This window comes from Canis lupus, chromosome 7 (assembly GCF_003254725.2).
Source record: "Canis lupus dingo isolate Sandy chromosome 7, ASM325472v2, whole genome shotgun sequence".
NCBI lineage: Eukaryota > Metazoa > Chordata > Mammalia > Carnivora > Canidae > Canis > Canis lupus.
In genome coordinates this window covers 8,125,161-8,147,024 of record NC_064249.1, presented here as the reverse complement: position 1 = coordinate 8,147,024, position 21,864 = coordinate 8,125,161, and the positions used below count along the sequence as shown (strand labels likewise).

At 46.3% G+C, this 21,864-nt stretch overlaps 1 protein-coding gene across 2 annotated transcripts; it reads left to right on the top strand.

Annotated features, from left to right (window-relative positions):
• Positions 1-1,331: 1,331 nt before the first annotated feature.
• Positions 1,332-20,769, top strand: IRF6 (interferon regulatory factor 6). 2 transcript variants are annotated; one of them, XM_025429826.3, is made up of 9 exons: positions 1,332-1,387; positions 5,846-5,929; positions 6,480-6,656; positions 10,614-10,818; positions 11,819-11,947; positions 14,392-14,535; positions 15,599-15,991; positions 16,712-16,830; positions 17,516-20,769. In XM_025429826.3, exons 3-9 carry the CDS (start codon positions 6,483-6,485, stop codon positions 17,738-17,740), a joined length of 1,389 nt encoding a protein of 462 aa, XP_025285611.1. In that variant the 5' UTR covers positions 1,332-1,387; positions 5,846-5,929; positions 6,480-6,482; the 3' UTR covers positions 17,741-20,769. The 2 variants fall into 2 exon arrangements, with proteins under 2 accessions (XP_025285611.1, XP_025285610.1); XM_025429825.3 differs by lacking the exon at positions 1,332-1,387 and adding an exon at positions 1,394-1,534.
• The last annotated feature ends 1,095 nt before the right edge of the window (positions 20,770-21,864 follow it).

Below are 21,864 nucleotides of genomic sequence, written 5' to 3'. Positions count from 1 at the left end.
ACATCATCTTCCCTCTGTGTCTGTCTGCCTCTGTGTCCAAATTTCCCTTTTTCAATAAGGACACCAGTCATCATTGATTAAGGCCCACCCTAATGACCTCATTTTAACTGAATCACCTCTGTAAAGACTCAATGTCCAAGGAGGGTCACATTCTGAGGCATTGGGGGCTGTGGGATTTCAATATCTGAACTGAGAGAGGACACAACTCAACCATAACACCACTCTTTCATGGTCTCTCAGTCTTTGCTCTCAACCCCCAAACCTCAGTACCCTGCCCTGCCTATGCCCCTTCCTACCTGTGACAGCTCAGTGCTTCAGGGTCTCATGTGCTGGGACACAGCTCACTGTGAGCATGTACTCTACAAGGACTGGGGTTCACTGTAGTGGGGAAAGGAGAGGGAACTCTCATCAAACAGGAGACATACAGGCCTTGAATTTCAGGTAATAACAGGAAATGTCACCTTATTCTGTGAGGCACTGTCTACATGCTTTTTCTAGCCTTATACAAAAATTTCAAGTATTTATATATCTGTCAGTAAGTGCCAAAATACTGCTCCAAATACTTTGTATGAGGCAAATTACTGAACTCCAACAACACCCCTTTGAGGTGGGTACTATTATTTACCGCATTGCACAGATAGGACCCTGAGGCCCAGAGAGTTTTGAAACTTTCCCAAGTCTGTATGTAGTAACTGAGGGAGCTGGGGTTTGGATCCCAACAGTTAGCTCCAGAGGCCATGCTTTTAATCATTACCGGATAACGATTGGAAAAGGTAGGAAATATTATTCTCATTGAATAGGAGAAAAGTGAGGCCAAGAAGCCAAGTAACTCACACTTGGGTAAGAAGCAGAATAAAGGCGGAATTCCTGCCCTGGAAGCCATAGGGCTTCCCCTCCCCCTCGGCCCCCCAAAGGGGACCAGGTGTCCTGAGTCCGTGTTCTAGATTCCACTCACTTGCTTACAGGCCCACAGGTAGTAGCAGGGCCAGCCCTACTCTAAACCCTGATTTGTAGGTTAACTGTCTCCACACTGCAGGGTGACTATGGGGCATGAGGAAAGGGGAGGCACCCTTTGGGCTTCGGATCTGACTTCCCAGTCGCTTCCAGGGTCCAAGACCGCGAGCCCGGAGGCACAACGAGGTCCAGACCGAGTCGGGGAATTCTCTCGGCCGGGGGTTAAGAGCCCCAGAGCGGGGTGGCGAGGGCCCAGCACCCCCAGCAGCCCCCAGCACCGCCAGGAACGCGGAGTATCCCCTGTCCCGCGACCCGCCAATCCTCGCCGCGAGGGGGCGGGGCCGCACCTGGGGGGCGGGGCCGGGCGGCGGAGGGGGCGGCGGCGTCCCAGGGCGAGGCGCTGACGTGCGCTCGGCGCACCTGGGCCGGGCAGGTAAGCGCCGGGGCGGGCGGGGGAGCGGCGCTCGGAGTCGCGGGCTGCGCGGGGCCGGCTGTTGCTTCCCCGGCCGCTCGAGGACAGCGGTGGCGCCGGGTGATCGTAGCTGGGGACGGGGTTCGGAGGTAGCCGGATCGAGAAGAGGTGAGGACGCTAACTTCTGGACTCTAGCTTCGGAAGTGGGGGTGGGGGGTGGGGGCGGTTGGGGACACACCCGCCCGCCGAGTTTGGGGTTAGGAACCTTGCTTTGGGGACAGCCTGTTTGGGGAGAACCCCTGGGGTGGGGTGGCTGTCGCCTGGCTTTAGGGAGCTCTGGGGCGGTGCTAGCCCCGAAGTGGCCGCGCGCCCCCCTCCCCCGACCCCACACTTCGTTCTCTACCCCCTTTCCCTCCCTGCCCTCCCGGAGTGCGCTGCTCTCCGCCCCTACCCGTACCCCTACGCTGGGACGGAGCTCCGGCGCCTCCCCTCCTCCGGTCTTGCTGGGCCGCTGGCCCCTGTGTCCCAAAGAGGGAATTTCCCAGGCCTGCAGGCCCTTAGTCCTGGTGGGTGTTGGAGAAATGGGGGGTAGGGGCGGCCAGGAGCTTTAGCCAGTTTTGTTTAGTTTAGTTTAGTTTTTTTTTCCCTTGAGTTTGTTTAGTGCAATCAGGCTCCTGCCTTGGGCCTGGGAGACACCCTTGGATTTCCAAGTAGCCAAGCTTGGCGCTGGGGAGAGTGGCCCTGGGTGTGGTTGCTCTGGGGGTGAGGCCCTCTTGCCTGAAGGGGATGGAGGGTGGGTGTGGAAAAATGGGGAAAGTCTCCTAGGCCCGACTGGAAAGGAGGCCCCGGGTGCCACTCTTTACAGGGAGCCTGCTTTGCAGTAAGGAGGTCATCTCTGTCCCAACCCTGCTTTCCTAGGGGATGTCAAAAATGGAAGCCCGGAGAAGGGAGAGGGAGGGAGAAGGTGCTTGTGTAGGAGTTGGTGAAGGCTGGTGCTGACCCAGGAGACTAGATTAGTTTGAGGTGTATGCGTAACGCATGACAGCAGCACCCAATACCTTGTGGCTCCCTCTCACCAGCCCCCAACTTCAATCCAGCAGGGAGGAAGGGCATGGGAATTATGGCTAGAGACTTGGAATTCACCTCCAAGCAGGGCTAAACTAAATGGAGGAAAGGTGGGGGAACTTGGAAGATGGTCTTCAGTTCCCTCAGTGGAAAGGGAAAAGCAGGACTACCTGGCAAGGGCGTTTTACTCTGAGCTGAACCATTGGCAGCCCAATCTCGAATCTCGACTTTGAGGTAGTGGTGCCCTGGAAAGGAGTCTGGGCAGGGGCCGCAGAGGTGGCAGTGGAGGTTTTTATAAAGGCCCTGCTCCCTGGAGTGGGTGTGAGAGAGAACAGTTAGTGCCGTGGGGAGGTTGAAAGTATCCCTGCTCAAGGCCTGGTGTGAGGGGAGTGGATGGGTTAGCATCTTTGTTCTTTGGCTGGGTAAGTACCTGTTGGAGACACAGGCCTTGAATTTCACTGTGATGGCCGCTAGAGATATCAGGGCCGAGTTCAGCTAGCCTAGTTCTGTGGGCATTGAGATTTGGGTGATGAGCATGTTTAGAAAGAGAACTCTGATTTAGGTGTGTTTGGGGGTGGGTGTCTTGCAGCCTCCTCCCTAGCCACTTCTTGGCTCTTCATGCCGCTGGCATCTTGTTAATATTTTGGTTTACTCTCTTAGTGTGTAGAAGGAGGGACTTGGAAGGCAGGCTACAGTGGCAGGATTCAGTACAGCACACTCTGACTCAGGAGTGTTGGGTCCAGGCCCCAGATGAAGCGCTTTTCTGTGTCTTAATTAACCAGCTATAAAAATAGGGATGATAAGAGTACTACTTCCAGATCATGAGGATGAAATCAAACACGTTAAATAAAAGTGCATATAAAAACTGTAAAGTTGGAACGCCTGGGTGGCTCAGCGGTTGGGCGTCTGCCTTTGGCCCAGAGCATGATCCTGGGGTCCGGGATCGAGTCCCACATCAGGCTCCCTGCACGGAGCCTGTTTCTCCCTCTGCCTGTGTCTCTTATGGATAAATAAAAAAAAATCTTAAAAAAAAAAAAACCTGTAAAGTCCTATGTTGTTATGAAGGATTGTTGGTATCAAGGTCTTAGCAGCTGAGGGGCATCATCTTTTAAACCTATCTATATCTATCTAAATCTATACATATCTTTTATATGGCCAAGAAATGTCTTAGCTTCCTGTAGTTAAAAAAAATACTACTTGTAGGGGCGACTGGGTGACTCAGTTGGTTTAGCATCTACCTTCGTTCGGCTCAGGTCAGGATCCCAGGATTCTGGGATCGGGCCCCTTGTTTATTGGTGCTCCCTGCTTTGCTCCCTGCTCAGAGGGGAGTCTACTTCTCCTTCACCCTCTGCCCCTCTTCCTGCTTGTTCTCACTTTTTCTCAAATAAATAAAATTTTTAAAAAGAAATACAACTTGTAGTTTTTGTTTCATTTTATTGTAAATTGAAACATCATTGTAGGAAAATGTGGATTATATAGGAAAGTATATATAGACAAGTATAAAGTTCAGCCATAATCCTATCACAAGTAACCATTATGAATGTCTTGTTACTTTGGTATATTATTTCTTTTCCTTTTTTTAACTGTGTGTATGTGCCATATGTACACAAGTGCATGTTACCTTACAAGATGGAGATACTACTATACAGTCAATATTGTATGCTGTATTTTCTCCCTTAACCTCATGTTGTAAATATTTCCCCAAACCCAATAAAAATTCTTCAGACACCCCGTTAATGGCTCCTTAGTAGTGCAGCCTGTGAGTATGTAATTAAGCCATCTTCCTCTGTTATTTTGGTTGCTTCCAACTATTCCCTCTCTGCCAGTTTTTAGAGTCCTCGTGGTGGCAAGTGGGGGAGATCTCGGCGACTTTGAGAAGGTGGAGAGGGTTAGCAGCGATGGAGGTAGGGCTTGGAGCAAGGCAGGCTGGGGTGAGGCTGCTCAGGTGTAGTGCCATCTTGAGAGAATGCTGAGAACCCAGGACTCTAGATCTTAACAATCAATCTCTCCGGGTGGCTGCTTCTCCTTCCCTAACACTATGTGCGGTTCCCTCTGTTGACCCGGTTGCTTTAATTTTTTCTTGATGAGCTGTCGATTAAAGAGGATAAGCCCTTTTCTTCAAAGCCTGTGGTCCGTCAAGAAGTGGATTTCACATGTCTGACAAGCAGAGACATGGGACTTACCGGTGCTGCAATAGAAATTCTCAAAAGTCCCTCGTGAGGTGGACCAATGTGCTACCTGATGTCCTATTCGTCCTTCCCCTGCTCTATCCCCTTTCCAGTAGGATAGGACTTAAAGGTAGAACTTGCCCTTGGGAGGATATGCATTTCTCTCCTCCTTATAAGGTAAATGTTTTCCTCAGTTTGACTGATGGCTTGACTTGCTGCCCTACAAAACAACCTAAACGAGGCCAAGAACATGGGGGTTGGGTTTGGGGGGACAGCTGAATACTGCATACCAACCTTACCTGCCCACTGTGAGCTGGGCTCCCAGGGGGAAGGTTTCAGTTGCAAGCCTGGTTAATTGGGTCAGAAGGCTCAGGTGAGAGCAGGTCCTGCCTTGCTCTTAAAGTGCCAGAAGCCGAGTTGGGTTTGGGTTTTCCCTGTTTGTTGGGAGTCTGGCAGGGGAAGGAAGGAAGTGGTATTAGGAGCCACCCCCTCAGCTAAGCTCCTCTGAGTGGGAGCCTTCAGCTGACTCAACTGGTTTGGTTTCTGAACTGTGATCCAGGTGGGGATCTTCCTGGGTGGGAAGGTGACTTATTTACCTTCCTTTCCTCGGGCCACTGTGGGGCTCGAGCAGTTCCAGTATGGATTTCTTCAGAGTCTGATGTGCTTTCTAAGCGACATTAGTGTGCTTTCTAAGCGACATTAGTGCTGGACACACAGTGGCCGAAGAACACGTTATTTGTTGAGTGAATGCGATTTTGCTGGCCTCACCTTAGGTAAAGCAAAATGAGAACACCAAAAAAACCTAAACACAACATCCAAAGCAAATAGTTCTGTAGTGCCCAGTTTTTCCTCAAGGCACCCAATCTGGGCAGGCCTTTGTCTGCTGCTGTGAGTGCTGGCTGTTGCCGAATGTTATCTGCTATGCCCGGGTATTTTTATGAGAATCAATTGCAGACTTTACCCAGGCCGGCTCCTGCAGCCAATGGGTTCACTTTAGCCTCGGTGGGGGAGATAAACAGACCCAGGTGGAGGAGGCTGAGCAGAGAGCAGAACTTGCCATGTGATTGTATTTAGCAGTCCAGGGTTAGGAGCTGTAGCATTTGATTATTCTAGGGCTCCTGAACTTTTCCAGACTCAGGTGCAAGGAAGAGTCCTCAGAGCCTTTGTCCTCTATGTTCCCAAGTCTTCTCCCAGCCACTGGATTGTCCTGTGGATAACCAACTCAGACCCCCTTTTCTTGGTACAGAGTCTTTGGCTGGCCCAGAGAAAGGAAAGCTGACTTGAGGCCCCGCTCTCCGGATCCCCGTGGATACACTGCCTGTTCATCTCTGTAAGTGAGGACTTTGGAACCAGGACCCACCCCTTGCCTACTTCTCTCTCACCACGATTGTGTCATTTCTTACTAAAATATTCCCGTTCGCCTTTCGTTGTCTAAAAAGAGAGTACGCTTCAAATTCTTGCCCCTATCTTTGCTGTTTCCATAACATTTTTTCTCCCTTCTCCTGAGATTGAAAAGAGCAATTTCACTTCTCTTCCAAAGTCCTTGGTTTTTCAGGAAGCCTGTGCTCCAGCGGGAATGACATCATCTTTTTTATTTTTCTGCTTCAGGATTTAAATAGAAGAAATGTGATCTACTTACATGATAAGTCTGATTTGGCTAGAACATGAAGTATAAATGGCTTTGGAATGAGAATCAAAAGAACCTTTTAACCTCTTTTCTTTTCTTCCCCACCTGGCACAGTTTATTCCCATATTTAGTTTCTTTGCTGTAATCTAATGAAACTGTAGTTCTATCATACGGGAACAGTGGCTGGGAAAAGTTCCCAGAGGCTGGCCTAATTCTCCTGCTCTCTCCCCACTCTTTACCCTCCCCCACCCAGATCATGGCCCTCCACCCCCGCAGAGTTCGGCTGAAGCCCTGGCTGGTGGCCCAGGTGGATAGTGGCCTGTACCCTGGGCTCATCTGGCTACACAGGGACTCCAAACGCTTCCAGATTCCCTGGAAACATGCCACCCGGCATAGCCCCCAACAAGAGGAAGAAAATACCATTTTCAAGGTAAAGCACTTCTTCTACCAATCTGACTTGCGATGCTTTCCAGTTCTGTCAGAACTTTCTGGGATTTTTTTTGTTGTTCTGTTTTCTATTTTGGCACGAGGAATACACTACATCCAAAATGCTGATGCATCAGAATGTTTATGAAGGGGGTGCCCAAACTTAGGCATAGTAATTTCTCTTGCTGGGGCATGTCTGTAATGTTTGAGGCTGTTTATTCTTTCGTATTGGTTGAAGGTACTCAACTCACATCCCAAAAGATCCAGGTGCAGTTGACTAAACTGGAAGTGATTGTATTGATGTGGTTGTTCCAAAAGTTCCCAGGGGTCAGCAGATGACTCTCACTCTTCATTCACTCAGGGCTCTTGCTATGAAGAGAGGTGCTTGGGCCTGGGAATGACTCTCCAGACCAGGACAGAACTACTGAGTGTTAGCAGGCTCCTAACATAACCTGTAGATTGGGTGTAGAGGGCCCTCTGAATGTTTTTCTTTTGATATTAAAATACCTTGCTCCATCCATGACTTCTGCTTATAAATTAAAGGTGATTTAGTACAAGTTTTTATTCTACAAGTATGTTTTCTTATATAAAAAATAGCTCTGATGTGAGAATTGTTTTGTTTAGCTGAAAACAAGATTGAATCATATGGCATTTTACAAAATTTAGTGAAGCTAAAGCTTGGCCTAAGAAGTAGTTGAGAAGCTGGTTATGGGGAGAGATGTTATGTGGTTTGTAACTCAGGACCCTGTGTTTCTGCTTCAGACCAACTTCTCGGTGCTGGTCAGCCTTCCATCTTATGAGTCGCTTTAGTTTCTGCATCCCCAAGACATGAGGTAGTAAATTTAGTCTTTTCTTCCCCCTATAAGCTGGAAGCTAGAAGTGAAATCCAGTCCCTACCCAGATTGATGCCCCAGGTTCTTGCTGAGCTTGGATCGGAAGAGGTGGGCTCACTCCTCAGAGGAGGCAAGCCATCATAGAGATATTTTCCACCCAACTCACTTATATCAGGTATAGATGCAAGAGGTAGAAGAAATATTGGCCTGAGATCATTTAGGAAGAAAGTAAATGAGTGCTTTTAATTTTAAAACAATTATATGAAAATGATAAGGAAAACATCTGTAAGCCAGACTCAATTACTGAAGTTGGCATTGAGAGGGGCATGGGCCTGCCCGGGGTCAGCTGGCCTCTGGTTGTGGCCTTGGTCTGAAAATGGATTTGCTGTTGGTGGTTGAGGGTGGCAGGCCATGGGGGAAGAGGCTGGTTCCTGAAAGCCCCGCTCACGAGAGTGATCTGTGTGCATAGGGCTTGAGAAAAAGGTGACTGCAGGAAACTTGTTTTATTTATATCTGTATCTCTGTTTGTGGAATGCTAAGAGAGGGCCTTGGAAGTCAGGAGAAGAGTGAGGGTGCTTTCACAGATCCCAAGCTCTGACAGGCCTTGGGCAGGATATCTGGGGGCGGGAGGGGAGCAGGGGGACACTAGCATTAAATGCTAGTGCCTGCATTTAAGTGCCTGCTCTGTATCCCGTGTCCATGATCTAATTATCGGCAACTCGGTAGGAGAGGTATTACTCTCATGTTGTAGATGCAGAGGCTGAGCCTCTGAGAAGCTAAATAACTTGCCAAAATCACACAGCCAGTAAGGGGTGTGGTCAGGATTTGAACCCAAGCCTATCTGCTACCCCATTCTGACTGGGAGTTGGAGGACCTGGTTTCAAATCCTACTACTATCAGTTGCATATATGGTCTTGAGCAAGTCACATAATCTCTTTGGGCTTTAGCTTCCCCTTCAGTAAAATGGGGATGAAACCAGTCTTACCTGCCTCACAGGATTGTTGTGAGAATTGAGTGAAATAATGTTTGGGGAGGGACTAGTGAATTACCATTTCTGGAAGAGGAGTAGGGACCTGCACAGTGACCTGAGTGTCAGAAGCAAGACTCAGAATGGGTTTAAATAAGTCATGTTTATAAATCACACTGATTGCCATGTGGTGGGTACCTCCCCCTGCTGCATCAGCCTTGGGCCCTCTGCACCATCTTGAGTGGGCCCTGAGGGGGAATGACTGTGTTACGAGCAAGAAGCCAGGGTTGTGGTTCTGGGTTAGTCTGGCTGTTCTCCATGGAGGGACAGGGGTTTAGGGAGCCACAGAAATATGTAGACCTGTGCCAAAGTCAGCATAGCCCAAGCCAACTGGGTGGGGCCAGAGTGGGAGTGGGCACAGGGGATCAGATAAACGGAAGGGAAATGTGGTGAGGTAGCAGTCAGGTACCACCAGGTGCTACTGGAGATGTGCTTCTCAGATACTGCAGACCAGTGAAGATGCAATCCCCTGTAGGGAGCTGGATGGAACGGTGGCTGCACAGCCACATCAGGCAGCACCACTTTGTCAGACCTCTTCGTTCTCTACTGCAAAACAAATGCAGCTGCCCCCGTCTTAAGGTGATGGTAAGAAGTGAGCCTGAACCAGAAGAGAAGGATTTAAATTTGTATTGGCAGAAACTTCCTCATGATCCGTCAGGCTCTGGGGGATAGGGACTGAGGGAGATCAGCGAGCTCAACAGATGGGGCAGAAATTTTCCATTTCAGCTTGAGGTCAGAAGCAGAGGCAAGGGGTTGGGACTGGACAACATGCTCTGTTCGCTTGAACAAGTTGGGGTGTGTTTCCTGATTTTGAGTACTCTGCTAATGACATCTCCCTTTTCTGCATCGGAACATAATGTCCTGAAAAAAGCATAGAGATCTGAGAATATGTTAGCAGTCGGGGGGGCGTGGATATCCTGGGAGCAGAAACCTACATACCTTTAGACCTGGAAACTAAAAACCAGAGAGGAGGAGCCAGAGTGGCTTTAGCTCATGCCACTGGGCCCTGGTGTTTGCAGCAAAGTACTTCCAGTGAAGTGGGACTTTGAGGAACTAGGGAAGGGAAGGGGGTGTGGGTTGACTTGGACATGGGACTAGCTGAATGAGGCCCTCCGCCTTTAGCTGAACTCCCAGGGTATGCTTCCTGCCCTCCTACAGGCTATTATTTTTCTACACTTGTTTTCTACAATTACTTATCCATCAGATTGAAGAATGTAGAGGGAGGGTACAGCAAGGCCAAACTCTTCATATCACATGCCATCTCCCCTTGTCTTATTATATAAGTAATTAATGTCAAATATGCCCCCCACCCTCCAATTACCTGAAATCCTGCTATCCAAAGTTACCATTAGCATTTTAGTGTATACAGTGGATGCTTGAACAGCATGGGTTGGAACTGTGCGGGTCCACTTATTTATTTTTAAGTTTATTTGTTTAAGTAATCTCTACACCCATCGTGGGGCCCGAACTTGCAACCTGGAGCTCAAGAGCTGCAGGCTTCTGACTGAGCCAGCCAGGTGCCCCTGCACTGGTCTACTTCTGTGATTTTTTTTTTTAAATAAATACAGTACCGTAAATTATATTTTCTCTTATGATTCTCTTAATAGTATTTTCTTTTCTCTAGTTTACTTTATTGTAAGAAGATAGTATATAATATACAAAATACATGTTAAACTACTGTTACCAGTAAGATAGTTAAGTTTTAGAAAGTCAAAAATTATATATATGGATTTTTGATAGTGCAGGGGTTGGTATTCTGACCTCTGTATTGTTCAAGGGTGAACTGTATTTTTTCCAGACTTTTCTTTATTTTCAACCCTTATTATAGCCACTCTTGACAGGTGGTGCTGGCACTGACAGTTGAGATAAGGCTCCTCCTTTCAAAAGATTCTGTTTGCATATGGCTTAATTTCCCTCAGGCCCTGTCTGGCCTGGTCCTGAGGGTGGTGTTTCTTCCTGCAGGCTTTGTAAGTTGGGTTCAGATGGCGGGGCAGTCAGGCAGGGGTCTACATTGCATGTGTGTCTGTGTATGAGAGGATGAGCACACATGGTAGTGTTTCTGGGCAACAACAGGCATTCACTGCAGTTTCCTGTTCCTCAGGCGTGGGCTGTGGAGACAGGGAAGTACCAGGAAGGGGTGGATGATCCTGACCCAGCTAAATGGAAGGCCCAGCTTCGCTGTGCTCTCAACAAGAGCAGGGAATTCAACCTGATGTACGATGGCACCAAGGAAGTACCCATGAACCCAGTGAAGATATATCAAGTGTGTGACATCCCCCAGCCTCAGGGGTCGATCATTAACCCAGGTGAGGCCCCAACTGCTGGGGGGACAGGTAGACAGTAAGCCCTGTTTTGGGTTGGACTCTTAAAGAGAGAATTGACTTGAAAATTGCTTACAAAGTTTAAGATTGGTAAAAGCAAGAAACTCTTCTCCTAAGAAGGACCCAGAGAACAAAAGATGTAAAGTCAGCAAAGTCTCGTTCACTTAAGGGAATAGTTACTAACTAGCCTGACTGCTTAAAGCATGAGAAAGTAGAGGGAGTATAGAATCCTACTGCAGGAATAGCTTCCTGTGGGACTCAACACTGAGAGGAGAGGTCAAGTAGTTTTAAAGATGGAGGAACTAAAACTTAGAAGGTTTGAGTTCTGAACCTTGCTCTTATCACTTTGGTCCTTGTGGGACATTGAAGCAAGTCATTTGAACTTTAAGCCTCAGTTTCTTCAATGGCAAAATCTGGGCTCTCATCTTTCCTGCCTACTTGAAAGACTATTGTAAGACTCAATTGACATGACATTTAAAAGCTATTAAGTTCTCTCTGAAAATGTTGGATGAGTGATTATTTAATTTGTAGGATACTTTCTCTAAGAGAATACCACCTGATCCTCCTATTTACCCAACGCTTAGCAAATACCAAGAGCTAGATAATTAAGACTTGTCCTCCAATGAATCTAGTGAGGCCCTGCCAAGAGGGAAGGGTCCGTCCTCACATTATACTTACAAAGTGGAGAAGTTGGCATCCTTGAGTCCTTAAAAGGGATGCTAACATGTAGCAAGAGGTTTACAGTAGGAATTAAGAGATTTCTAGGGAAAGGGATAGGGTCTGCAACTCCTACATAGAGACATTAGAGCTCAGTAGGAGGAGTTAGAGCCAGAGGTTAATACACCTTTGGTGCCCACTCCTTTTGGTTAGGGCATTGAGGGTACACATTGAACCCCAGGGAGTGTCTGTACTAAGATCAGCTGCAAGGATGACCGTGCAACCCCAGGGGCTCACCTGTGGGCTTATGTGTCTGTTTCTTGGTTAGGATCCACTGGATCTGCTCCTTGGGATGAGAAGGATAATGATGTAGATGAAGAAGATGAAGAAGATGAGCTCGATCAGTCACAACACCATGTTCCCATCCAGGACACCTTCCCCTTCCTGAACATCAATGGTGAGTGGGAGATGGTATGTGGTACAGAAGAATGAAGGGGGTGGAACAGGCTTTGACTTTGTACTGCTGACCTCTCAGGCCCCACTGCATGGGGAGCAGTGACCATGCCCTATGGTCAAGCTGCTGGTCTATTAGCAAGTAGAGGTCATAGACAAGGGAACTCTGCTGGTCCAATTATCCCAATGGGCAACTTCCAGGCATAGAGAAAATCTTCTGAATCTTACAGATAATTCAGAGAAATTAAACATTTAAATTAATTCTCAATCCCACATACAAATACATCAGTTGTCATAAATTTCACTGATTTCCTTGAGGCCAAGTGCAGATATAATTTTGATGGTTAATAGGCAAACTTGTCCACTATTTCCCTTGTTATAAATTTTGTGTCACTTTCTTAGCAGGGTCTACTCTGCTAAGGCTATATTATGGGGAACTTGTAGTTTCTACAGCTCTTAATACTAAGCTTTGATAGAATTTATCTGCAAGAGATGTTTTGCTGCTTTTATGGACTTTTTGAATTCAGCATCTCAGGAAAAATGAGTGGAGAGGTTGGAAGGTCACTGTGACAGAACAGGCACTGATTCTTCCATTACACATTCTGAGGATGCTCAAACATAGGGTGAAGTGCTCTTCAGCATCTTCACTTGAACTGTCCACTGAAATGCTCCTAGTCTAATGCCATGCATTAGTTGAGAAGCTTGTCACTGCCTTTTTAGTTCCATCTGGCTGCTATGGGTCAAATGAGACACTTGTGCCACTTAGAAAATTTATCAAGATGATTCCTTTGGGATTTTGGAGTACCTACTCTAGATGATTCCCTTACCTTTGAGAATCAGGAAATGACTCTTATTACCTGTCCTCTTGCCCTCCTTCACTTAACCTGCCATTTATGTCTTTACAACCAAGTGATGAGTAAAGAAAAAGATCATTGAGCTCTTTCAGGTCAATATTGCCACATGCTATATTCCCACTTAGTGATTTTGAGTTGGATATCTGGAAATATGAGATCCTTTCCCAAATCTTTGGCTGACTCGTTCTGTTATTTTCACCCCTTAAAAGATGCAACCTATTTTGAGGATCATGATTTCCTGTTTCTGTTCATATTATACTAAAGCTAATGTTGTATGGCCTTATGTTATGGGTTGCTTTGGATAATTTTTGGGAAGATGTGGGACATCTTAAAAAAGTAGGAGGGCTCAGTCAGTTGGGCATCCAACTCTTTCTCAGGGTCCTGGGATAAAACCCCAAGTTGGGCTCCCGGCTCAGTGGAGAATCTGCTTGAGATTCGTGTTCTCTCTCTTTCTCTCTCCCCTCCCTTCCCTTTGCCCCTCCCCCCTCATTTGTGCACTTGCTTTTTCTTTCTCTCTCTCTCAAATAATAAGTAAATCTTTGAAAATAAAAAATAAAAACAAAAAAGTAAACTAGGTACATAGATTTAACCAGACTTCTGCACAAAGGGTCAAAGAAACATTAACTTCTATGATTTCAGAGCTGTTGGGGCAGAAGAAGAATTGTTGAAGAATAGATGCCTAAGAAGTGAGGCTAGGAGGAGAAATCTGTAGACTTTGGAGTAAGCCAACTTTGAGAATAGCAGGAAAATAGGATGGGTATTTCATTTTCTTTCTTAAAAGCTTTCATCAGATACTTTTGAATAAATATTGGTTTTACATGGTTTAAAATTCATAATGGTACAAAAAGGTAATAATTGCAAGGTTTTCCTTCCTTTCTGTCTCTGAACCCCGTTCAGTTTCCCTGGAGGAAACTGATCTTTTCAGATTTTTGGGTATCCTTCCAGATGTTTTGTGCATGTAAAAGTATTTGTTTTTAATGGAATTTCTATACTCTCAAAGCTAATCAGCTAATTCAATTAAGTTTATTTTATTTTATTTTATTTATTTTAAGATTTTACTTATTTATTCGAGAGAGAGAGAGAGAGAGAGAGAGAGAGAGGCAGAAACACAGGCAGAGGGAGAAGCAGGTTCCATGCAGGGAGCCCAACGTGGGACTCGATCCAGGGACCCCAGGAACATGCTCTTGGCCGAAGGCAGACGATCAATTGCTGAGCCACCCAGGCGTCCCAATTAAGTTCATTTTAAAGAAGACAACCAATTTCTGTTTGATTGCTGGAGTCACAATCTGCAACAGGGAGCCTTTCATTCATGTTCATTCTCATTTAACCCCAGAAAAAACTCACATGTCTGATAATCTTAAGCAAATGCAGGTTTTATGGGAGAACTAATATGATTAGGAAGTAGAAGCAGGGGAACTGTATTTCTTATTGTGCGTGTGTGTGTTAGTTGTGGGGATCACTGATGGGCTGCCACAATGAGTCATAGTCCAGTGTTTGGCTCTTATCTATTGACTTTGTTGGGTTTTAGAGCCCCAATCCAGGTGATGTACATGTGTGGTGCCCCTGCCCGCTCACCCACATCCTTCTGTTCTAGGTTCTCCCATGGCACCAGCCAGTGTGGGTAACTGCAGCCCTGAAGCAGTGTGGCCCAAAACTGAACCTCTGGAAATAGATGTACCCCAGACACCTATACAGCCCTTTTATAGCTCTCCAGAGCTGTGGATCAGCTCTCTCCCAAGTAAGTGAGACTTTATCTTTCTAGCTAGGTCTTCAACTCCTATTCTAGTCCCTTCCCTGCCCCACCTGCTGCTTCTATTTCTTTGCCATGTATAGACTAGCTACCTGTCCTATAGGCAGCCTCTGTGTCTGGTTCCTGGTTGACCAATGATAATGAATCATCAGGGAAGAAGTGAAGAAACATTAGTTCACGTCTGCTTGCCCAAGGTGATGCTGACTGGTTGTAGCTCTAGGTTACTCACCTCTTAGGTGGGTGTAAAGCCTAGATTAATCAGTTTGGCTAGGGGATCTGGGCACAAGGCCAGTTGTGGGATAGGAAGATTAATGGCCATGGATTTGATCAAGAAAAGTCTTGGATTTTGAGGGGATTTTGGAAGGGAGAAAAATCTTTCTAAATTGAACACAAATTGATCTCAATGAAGAATCAATGTCACTGTCTCATCTCCCTTTCACACTATACATGGTGGTAGTGGGGATAGGATGGGGATGTGAGGGCTAGTATTTTGTCCAAGAGGCTAATAGCTTTGATCGTCTTACAGGGTTCAATTGAGACCTGATGGGTGAAAATTTACTTTGCCGTGAACTGTGTCCTTTTATGGTAAATTATTAGAACAGATCCACAGTGTGTGCTGTGTGTGTAATTTTCATAAAAGACAAGATGGCTTGGTATTTTTCCTTATTCTTCTGGTTTCTTTAAAAATGAGACCCAAACCAGATACCTTAGTTTTTGGGTCCTTCTAATGCCTACTGATGTGAAGACTTGGTCAGTGTAAATGAGGGACTGGACCCAGAAGTTTGCTTGAAGAAATTCTAGCACTTAGGGTGTAATGATTAAACAGACAGTATATGTGGACCTTGAACTGTCTGCTTTTAAGGCAGTCTTTTGAGTGAGTATTCCAGGGATAGGCTGAGGTCTTCCTTTGTTGTAGGAAGAATAACTACGGTAGTGACCTTCCTGAATGCTAGCTGAAAAGTGGCTTGATCTTGATGGACTTGCATGAGTCTCAGGGATAGACAGGCAGAGCATTAGAGCAGGATTCTCACTGTCCTCTCTCACTTTGCAGTGACTGACCTGGACATCAAGTTTCAGTACCGTGGGAAGGAATACGGGCAAACCATGACTGTGAGCAACCCCCAGGGCTGCCGGCTCTTCTATGGCGACCTGGGTCCCATGCCTGACCAAGAAGAGCTCTTTGGTCCTGTCAGCCTGGAACAGGTCAAGTTCCCAGGGCCAGAGCATATCACCAATGAGAAGCAGAAGCTGTTCACCAGTAAGCTGCTAGATGTCATGGACAGAGGACTGATCCTGGAGGTCAGCGGTCATGCAATTTATGCCATCAGGCTGTGCCAGTGCAAGGTGTACTGGTCTGGGCCATGTGCCCCATCACTTGTTGCCCCCAACCTGATTGAGAGGCAAAAGAAGGTCAAACTATTTTGTCTGGAAACATTCCTTAGTGGTAAGTCTTTTTTCAGAAGGTTGGGGTCTGGGAACTTCTCCCTAGAAGTAGGTTTTCCACCTTCCCTACCCACTTTCCTGGCTCTGCAAAGATCTTAATAAAAAAAAAACAAACAAACAAAAAAAAAACTCCTGGAGGAAGTGAAGGTAGAACAGAACCTTAGTCCTGAAAAATGAAAGAGGCCTGGGTAACAAAGAAGGGCATTCCACTCTAAAGCTATGTACTTGGAAGCTATTTTTAGGTTGGTTGTGACTCTTTTAGTGACAGAAGAGGGAGGCAGCCTTGTCATTACTGCCAAATGCCACTAATGCCACCTTAACTTTGGAAGCTGAATTCATCATAATCGGCAAAACATATACTCTTCTCATTTGGGAAATATCGGAGTGGCAAATTCAAACAGACAAATTTAGGGAGAACACTGAGATATAGATTTCACAATATCATTTGAACCCCAGGTCTAGTTTAGTGATGTCCAATAGAACCCTCTGAAATGATAAAAACGTTCTCTATTTGTGTTGTCCACAACAGCCCACATGGAGCTAGTGAGCACATAAATAAATGTGACTCATATGATGAAGAAACTATTTAATTTTAATTAATTTAAATGTAATAACCACATGTGGCTAGTGGCCACCACACTGGACACCATAAAAGATGGTATTTACTGAGTGGATATGGAATGGCTCCAGTACACCAAATTTGCTCTTCCACCTTCTACAGATCTCATTGCCCACCAGAAAGGACAGATAGAGAAGCAGCCACCATTTGAGATCTACTTATGCTTTGGGGAAGAATGGCCAGATGGGAAACCCCTGGAAAGGAAACTCATCTTGGTTCAGGTGAGGATATGAGGATGTGTCAACAACTCTTAGCCTTTTTACGAATGCGTCAGCCTCTAGGACTAGGGTTGTGCTGAGCAAAGATCCATCAGCCGATGTGCATTTTAATCCCACCAGATAGAGTAGCAGACTCAAGCTTTGTTTATTTTAAGAACCAAGTAGGTCCTATCAAAGTAGGATCAGGCTGGAGCACACAGGGTCCTCATAGTAGATGCTAGGTTTAGTGAAGAACTTATCTTGCATTCTCTTACTGACATTAGAGTCTTGCTGAAACCTAACAGGATAGGATCCTTTCCAGCTCTTTTAGAAAAACCTTTTGAGTTACTTTTAAGTATGTAACCTTATTTTAGTAAGTGGCAGCAAGACCACTTGGGTTTGGTCTATGGATTGTAAAAAAAGATAGTCAATAGATGAAATGTGGGTAAAAGTCTTACTAAATAAGCAGCTGTTTATTTAGGCATGTGATGTGATGAAAGATATAGGGTCTTTGCCTTCATTTGAACCAAGGTCTAGAGTGAACCTTGGCAAGATGGTCCAGACAGATAAAGGCATACCCTGTATCAAGACATAAGAGTTGGGGGCTTCCCCAGGGCCTCACTAACCCTTTCTATAATCTTGAGTCCCCTCTGCTCTCTAAAAATACCTTTTCTTCAGTGGATACCTGTGTGCTCTGTGTCCTGAACAGGTCATTCCAGTGGTAGCTCGGATGATCTACGAGATGTTTTCTGGTGATTTTACACGGTCCTTTGACAGTGGCAGTGTCCGCCTGCAGATCTCAACTCCAGATATCAAAGATAACATCGTTGCTCAACTGAAGCAGCTGTACCGCATCCTCCAAACCCAAGAAAGCTGGCAGCCCATGCAGCCCACCCCCAGCATGCAACTACCCTCTGCTCTGCCAGCCCAGTAATCATGAATGCCATCTTTTTTACAATATTGTACATATATTTTTTATTATTCAGATTTAACCAGCTTCAAAACCTCTTCTTTCTAACAATGTTAGTGGTCTCCAATTCTCCACATATCTGGCTTTTGAAGTTGATTTAATTTATGGAAAAATCACCCTTCATATTCCCCCTTTCTTTTTTAAACCTCCCAATGTTAGTGTAAAATAGTAGAAGGAGATTTGGCCTGGGACTTCAGACACCAGCATTCTAGCTGCAGCTCTGCTTCAGTGGTGTGACCTTGAACCACCAAATCATTTAACCTCTAGGCTTCAGATTCATTATTGTAAAATGAAGGGGTTGGAACAATGCCTGAAATAATGCCAGTTAAAACTCTGACCTGATGACTTCATTCTACTTGTACAAGGCAAAACTGCCTGGAACAGAACCCTTCTGCATTGTTCTTGCACCACATTTTTTTTCTTGCTTTCATTAAAGTTCCCTCAAGCGCTGATTTGTCCAACATTGATCTCCGTTTGACCTGTTCTGCTAGTATAGTAAGCTGGCTCCCTGACCGGGTAAGTGAGAGGGAGGAGAGCTGGCTGGTTGCTTAGGAACCAAGCTTGATATCTAAATAGAAATAGGTGCCAAAGTCTGAAAGTCACCTGGTCTGTGGAGGAAAAGCTCATAAACTGAGCTCCTAAAGGCAAGTCTGTCAACAGAAGGCCCAGGGATTCTGCAGAGTTGGTTGTCAGTTGTTTCCCTTGCCACCACTCAAATAACACTGTGCATGTGGTAGATCAGAGTATGTAACTCAGTGGTACCTTTCAGAGAGGATAGAGCTCTTTCTTTTTCTTCCTTGAGGAAGACCTGGGAGTGAGCGAGGTATGCAGGACAAACTCCTCACTAAAAAAGGGGTAAATTCCTTCTTGTTTGGGAATTTTTCCAGTGCTACTATCATTTGGATTTTTTTTTTTTTTTTTTACAAGAGTGAATGCTTCTCCCTTCTTGTGGAGGTAGCTGGGTATGAACTACTCAGGTGATGATTGGTTGTAGAACATTGCAGCTACAGCTGTCACAGACTGGTCTTATCTATTAACTTTTGCTCAGTGTCTGACCTTTCTGCCCCATTCCCAACCTTAAAAAAGAGTAGAATTTAAACTCCATGACCTAAATGGAAAACAAGATGTTAATCTCTAGTTGCAGGCCCCTAATCCTTTTGAATACTGATGCCGATCGGTGCCAGGCCGTTGTAAGAAAACCCATGTCTAGTGTGCTACCCTTGAACTGGGCCATCCGCTACTTGCTACTGAAGTTGAATTAGCTGAACACTGAGGCTAGCTTCAAAAACCATAAGCTCAATTCAGTTACAGTCGACAATGGGACTTATTTAGAATGTGTAAACTGTGGTTTTAGGGTCTCTAAGGGACGTAGTGGGATCTGCTGTTACTAAAATATGACCAGGAGAAATCTGGCTAAATGCCAGGTGCTCAGCTGGGGGCAGAAGTTGGGCTTGTAGAGACCAGGAAACATGCAAGATATAGAAACTTTATATTCTTTTTTTTTTTTTTAAGATTTTATTTATTCATGAGAGACACAGAGAGGCAGAGACACAGGCAGAGGGAGAAGCAGGATCCATGAAGGGAGCCCGATGTGGGACTCGATCCCAGGACTCCAGGATCATGCCCTGGGCAGAGGGCAGGCGTTCAACCTCTGAGCCACCCAGTTGTCCCAAAACTTTATATTCTTTGGTCATTTTGAGTGAGTAACGTGAAGGATTCATTTGGTGTCTGCTCACTCTGTAACTGCAAAGCTCAAAGTTAAAAAGAACTCACTATAGGTAAGTTGGGAGGGCAACTGCTAGATCTGGGTAGTCCTTCTCCCTTATGATGGGAGAGGCTAATAGCCAGGCTCTCCTTCTTGATGGGGGCCCAGATAATTTGAGCTGGCAAAGTGTTGAAGATTGTGTTCTTAAGGGCCAAGAAGGCTCACACACTTGTAGTATGTGACTCTAATGAAAAGTTTACAAAGATCCAGAGGAATGGATGAGTGGTTTTATGTAGTCTTCATTAGAGAGCCGTTTCTTCCAATGGTTTTTTTTTTTCTTTTAATCATCTTCAGAATGCTGGGAGAGGAGCCCCTGGGTGGCTCTGTTGCTCTGTTGGTTAAGTGTTGGATTCTTGATTTTGGTTCAGGTCATGATCTCAGGGTCATGAGATTGAGCCCCACATCTGGCTTCATACTCAGTGGGGAGCTGCTTGAGATTCTCGGTCTCCCTCTTCCTCTGCCACCCCTTCTCCACACTGCTTGCACACTCCCTAATAATAAATAAATCTTAAACAACAACAGCAAAAACCTAAAAAAAACACAAAAAATGCTGGAAGTGTGCATGCCGGGCTGTCCACTGGTCTCCCTCAGTGTTCCTTCTCTGGTTCTCGTGGATAGATTAGATACCAGGTGCGGTTTCTTCCTTGGAGTGTTATCTCCTTTGCTGGCTGTATCACACACACTCTTGGTGTGTTCTACTTCCTTGCCTCTGCCTTGCTTAAGAGTGGAAAGGGATTTGGATGATGCCACTACCTCTTCTGTTTGTTCTCTGTCCACCCCGCCAACCTGGATTAGTTCAGAATGAAACCAGAACACTACAGATAAATTGGGAGCGCAAGTGCTGGATCTGGGCTTGTCCCTTTCCCCATATAATTAATTAGGCCTCTGTTTATATGTCCCCATATCGTCCTGTACTTCCTTTCTCAGAGTAATCAGTCCCCTTACAACTGTTCAGCATCTGTGTCCTATTTGACCCCAAACTCCCTGAAGGTAGGGATGGTGTGCCTTGGAGGTTGCTGCCAATGTCTGCTACATGCTCTGTTCCCAACTAGAACTGATCCTTGACCACCACCACTTGGCACTGCTACAGGCTCACTTATGCTAAGTGTTTCTTGATAAACATAGTACAGTAAGGCAGATGTATTTTCTTATGATTTTTTTAACGTTTTCTCTTTCCCTATGTTACCTTATTGTAAAAGAATACAATATATAATGTTGCTATAACAAACGTATGTGTTGCCTGTTTATATTATTAGAAACGCTTCTGGTCAACAGTAGGGGATTAGTAAAGTTCTGAGGGGGGGTGGTTAAAAGTCCTTTTCAGAGTTTCTAGTGTGGGGGGGAGAAGGGGGGGCACTCCCTACCACCTGCGGTTGTTCAAAGGTCAACTGTAATTGGTTCTTCGAATAAATGAATGAACTGAAGTCTCATTTTATAGACTTACTGCTAGTGACCACGGGAAAATAAAATAAATATGGGGAGTGGGGTGGGGGAGGCAAAAAAAGTCGTAGAATTCGTTTCTAGTCTGTGCTTCTGACTCCGTCTGAGGGAGGAGTGGGTGTTAGGCCGGGAGCTCCCTCCCTCCTTCGGGGCTGGTTCCACCTTCTGAGGAGGCACCGACGTGGAGCAGCGAGTGACACCCCCAGCGGGGAAGCCCGCAGTTCCCTTTGCCTCTGCTCTGCCCACGGAGCAATAAATTCGGGCCATTTCCTCAGAGGAGCTTTCTCTGCCTCAGAAGGTGTTAACCCTTAAGGGGAGTAACACCTGGTTCTTACCGACCTGACTGAAAGCCTCCGCCTCTCTGCTCGTTTCTCACGTGGAATCAGAAAACCGAATTCCTCGAACTTGAGCACCGTCAAAGTGTTTTTTTTTTTTTAATTTTTTCTTTTTAAATCTATTCCGTACGTTGTGATACGGACACACACAATAAATGTGTTCCGAGTGAGTAATACTCGGGCCCTTCACAGCCTGCTCGGTTAGAGAGGCCGAGTCCTCTCAGATTGAGCGTTTAGGCGGTCGAAGCACACAACCAACTCACAGGTGAGGAGACTCCGCGAAACACGTGGCTTGTCCCGAGGGAGGCTTCGTTTGGGGGGGGGGGGGGACGCACGTCTTCCCGGACACAAGGGGGGTCGTCGCGCTGCGCCCCCGCAACGGAAGACACACGACGCCAGGCCGCGTGAGCGCAGCGGCAGCCAGCCCGTCGCGCCAGGCCCCGCCTCCTTTCGTGCACTTCCGCCCGCCCCACCCCCGTTCCGACGCAGACGGGCGGGGCCGGCCTCTGTCTGGCAGGAAGGGGCCGGGCCGCAGGCGCCCACACTTC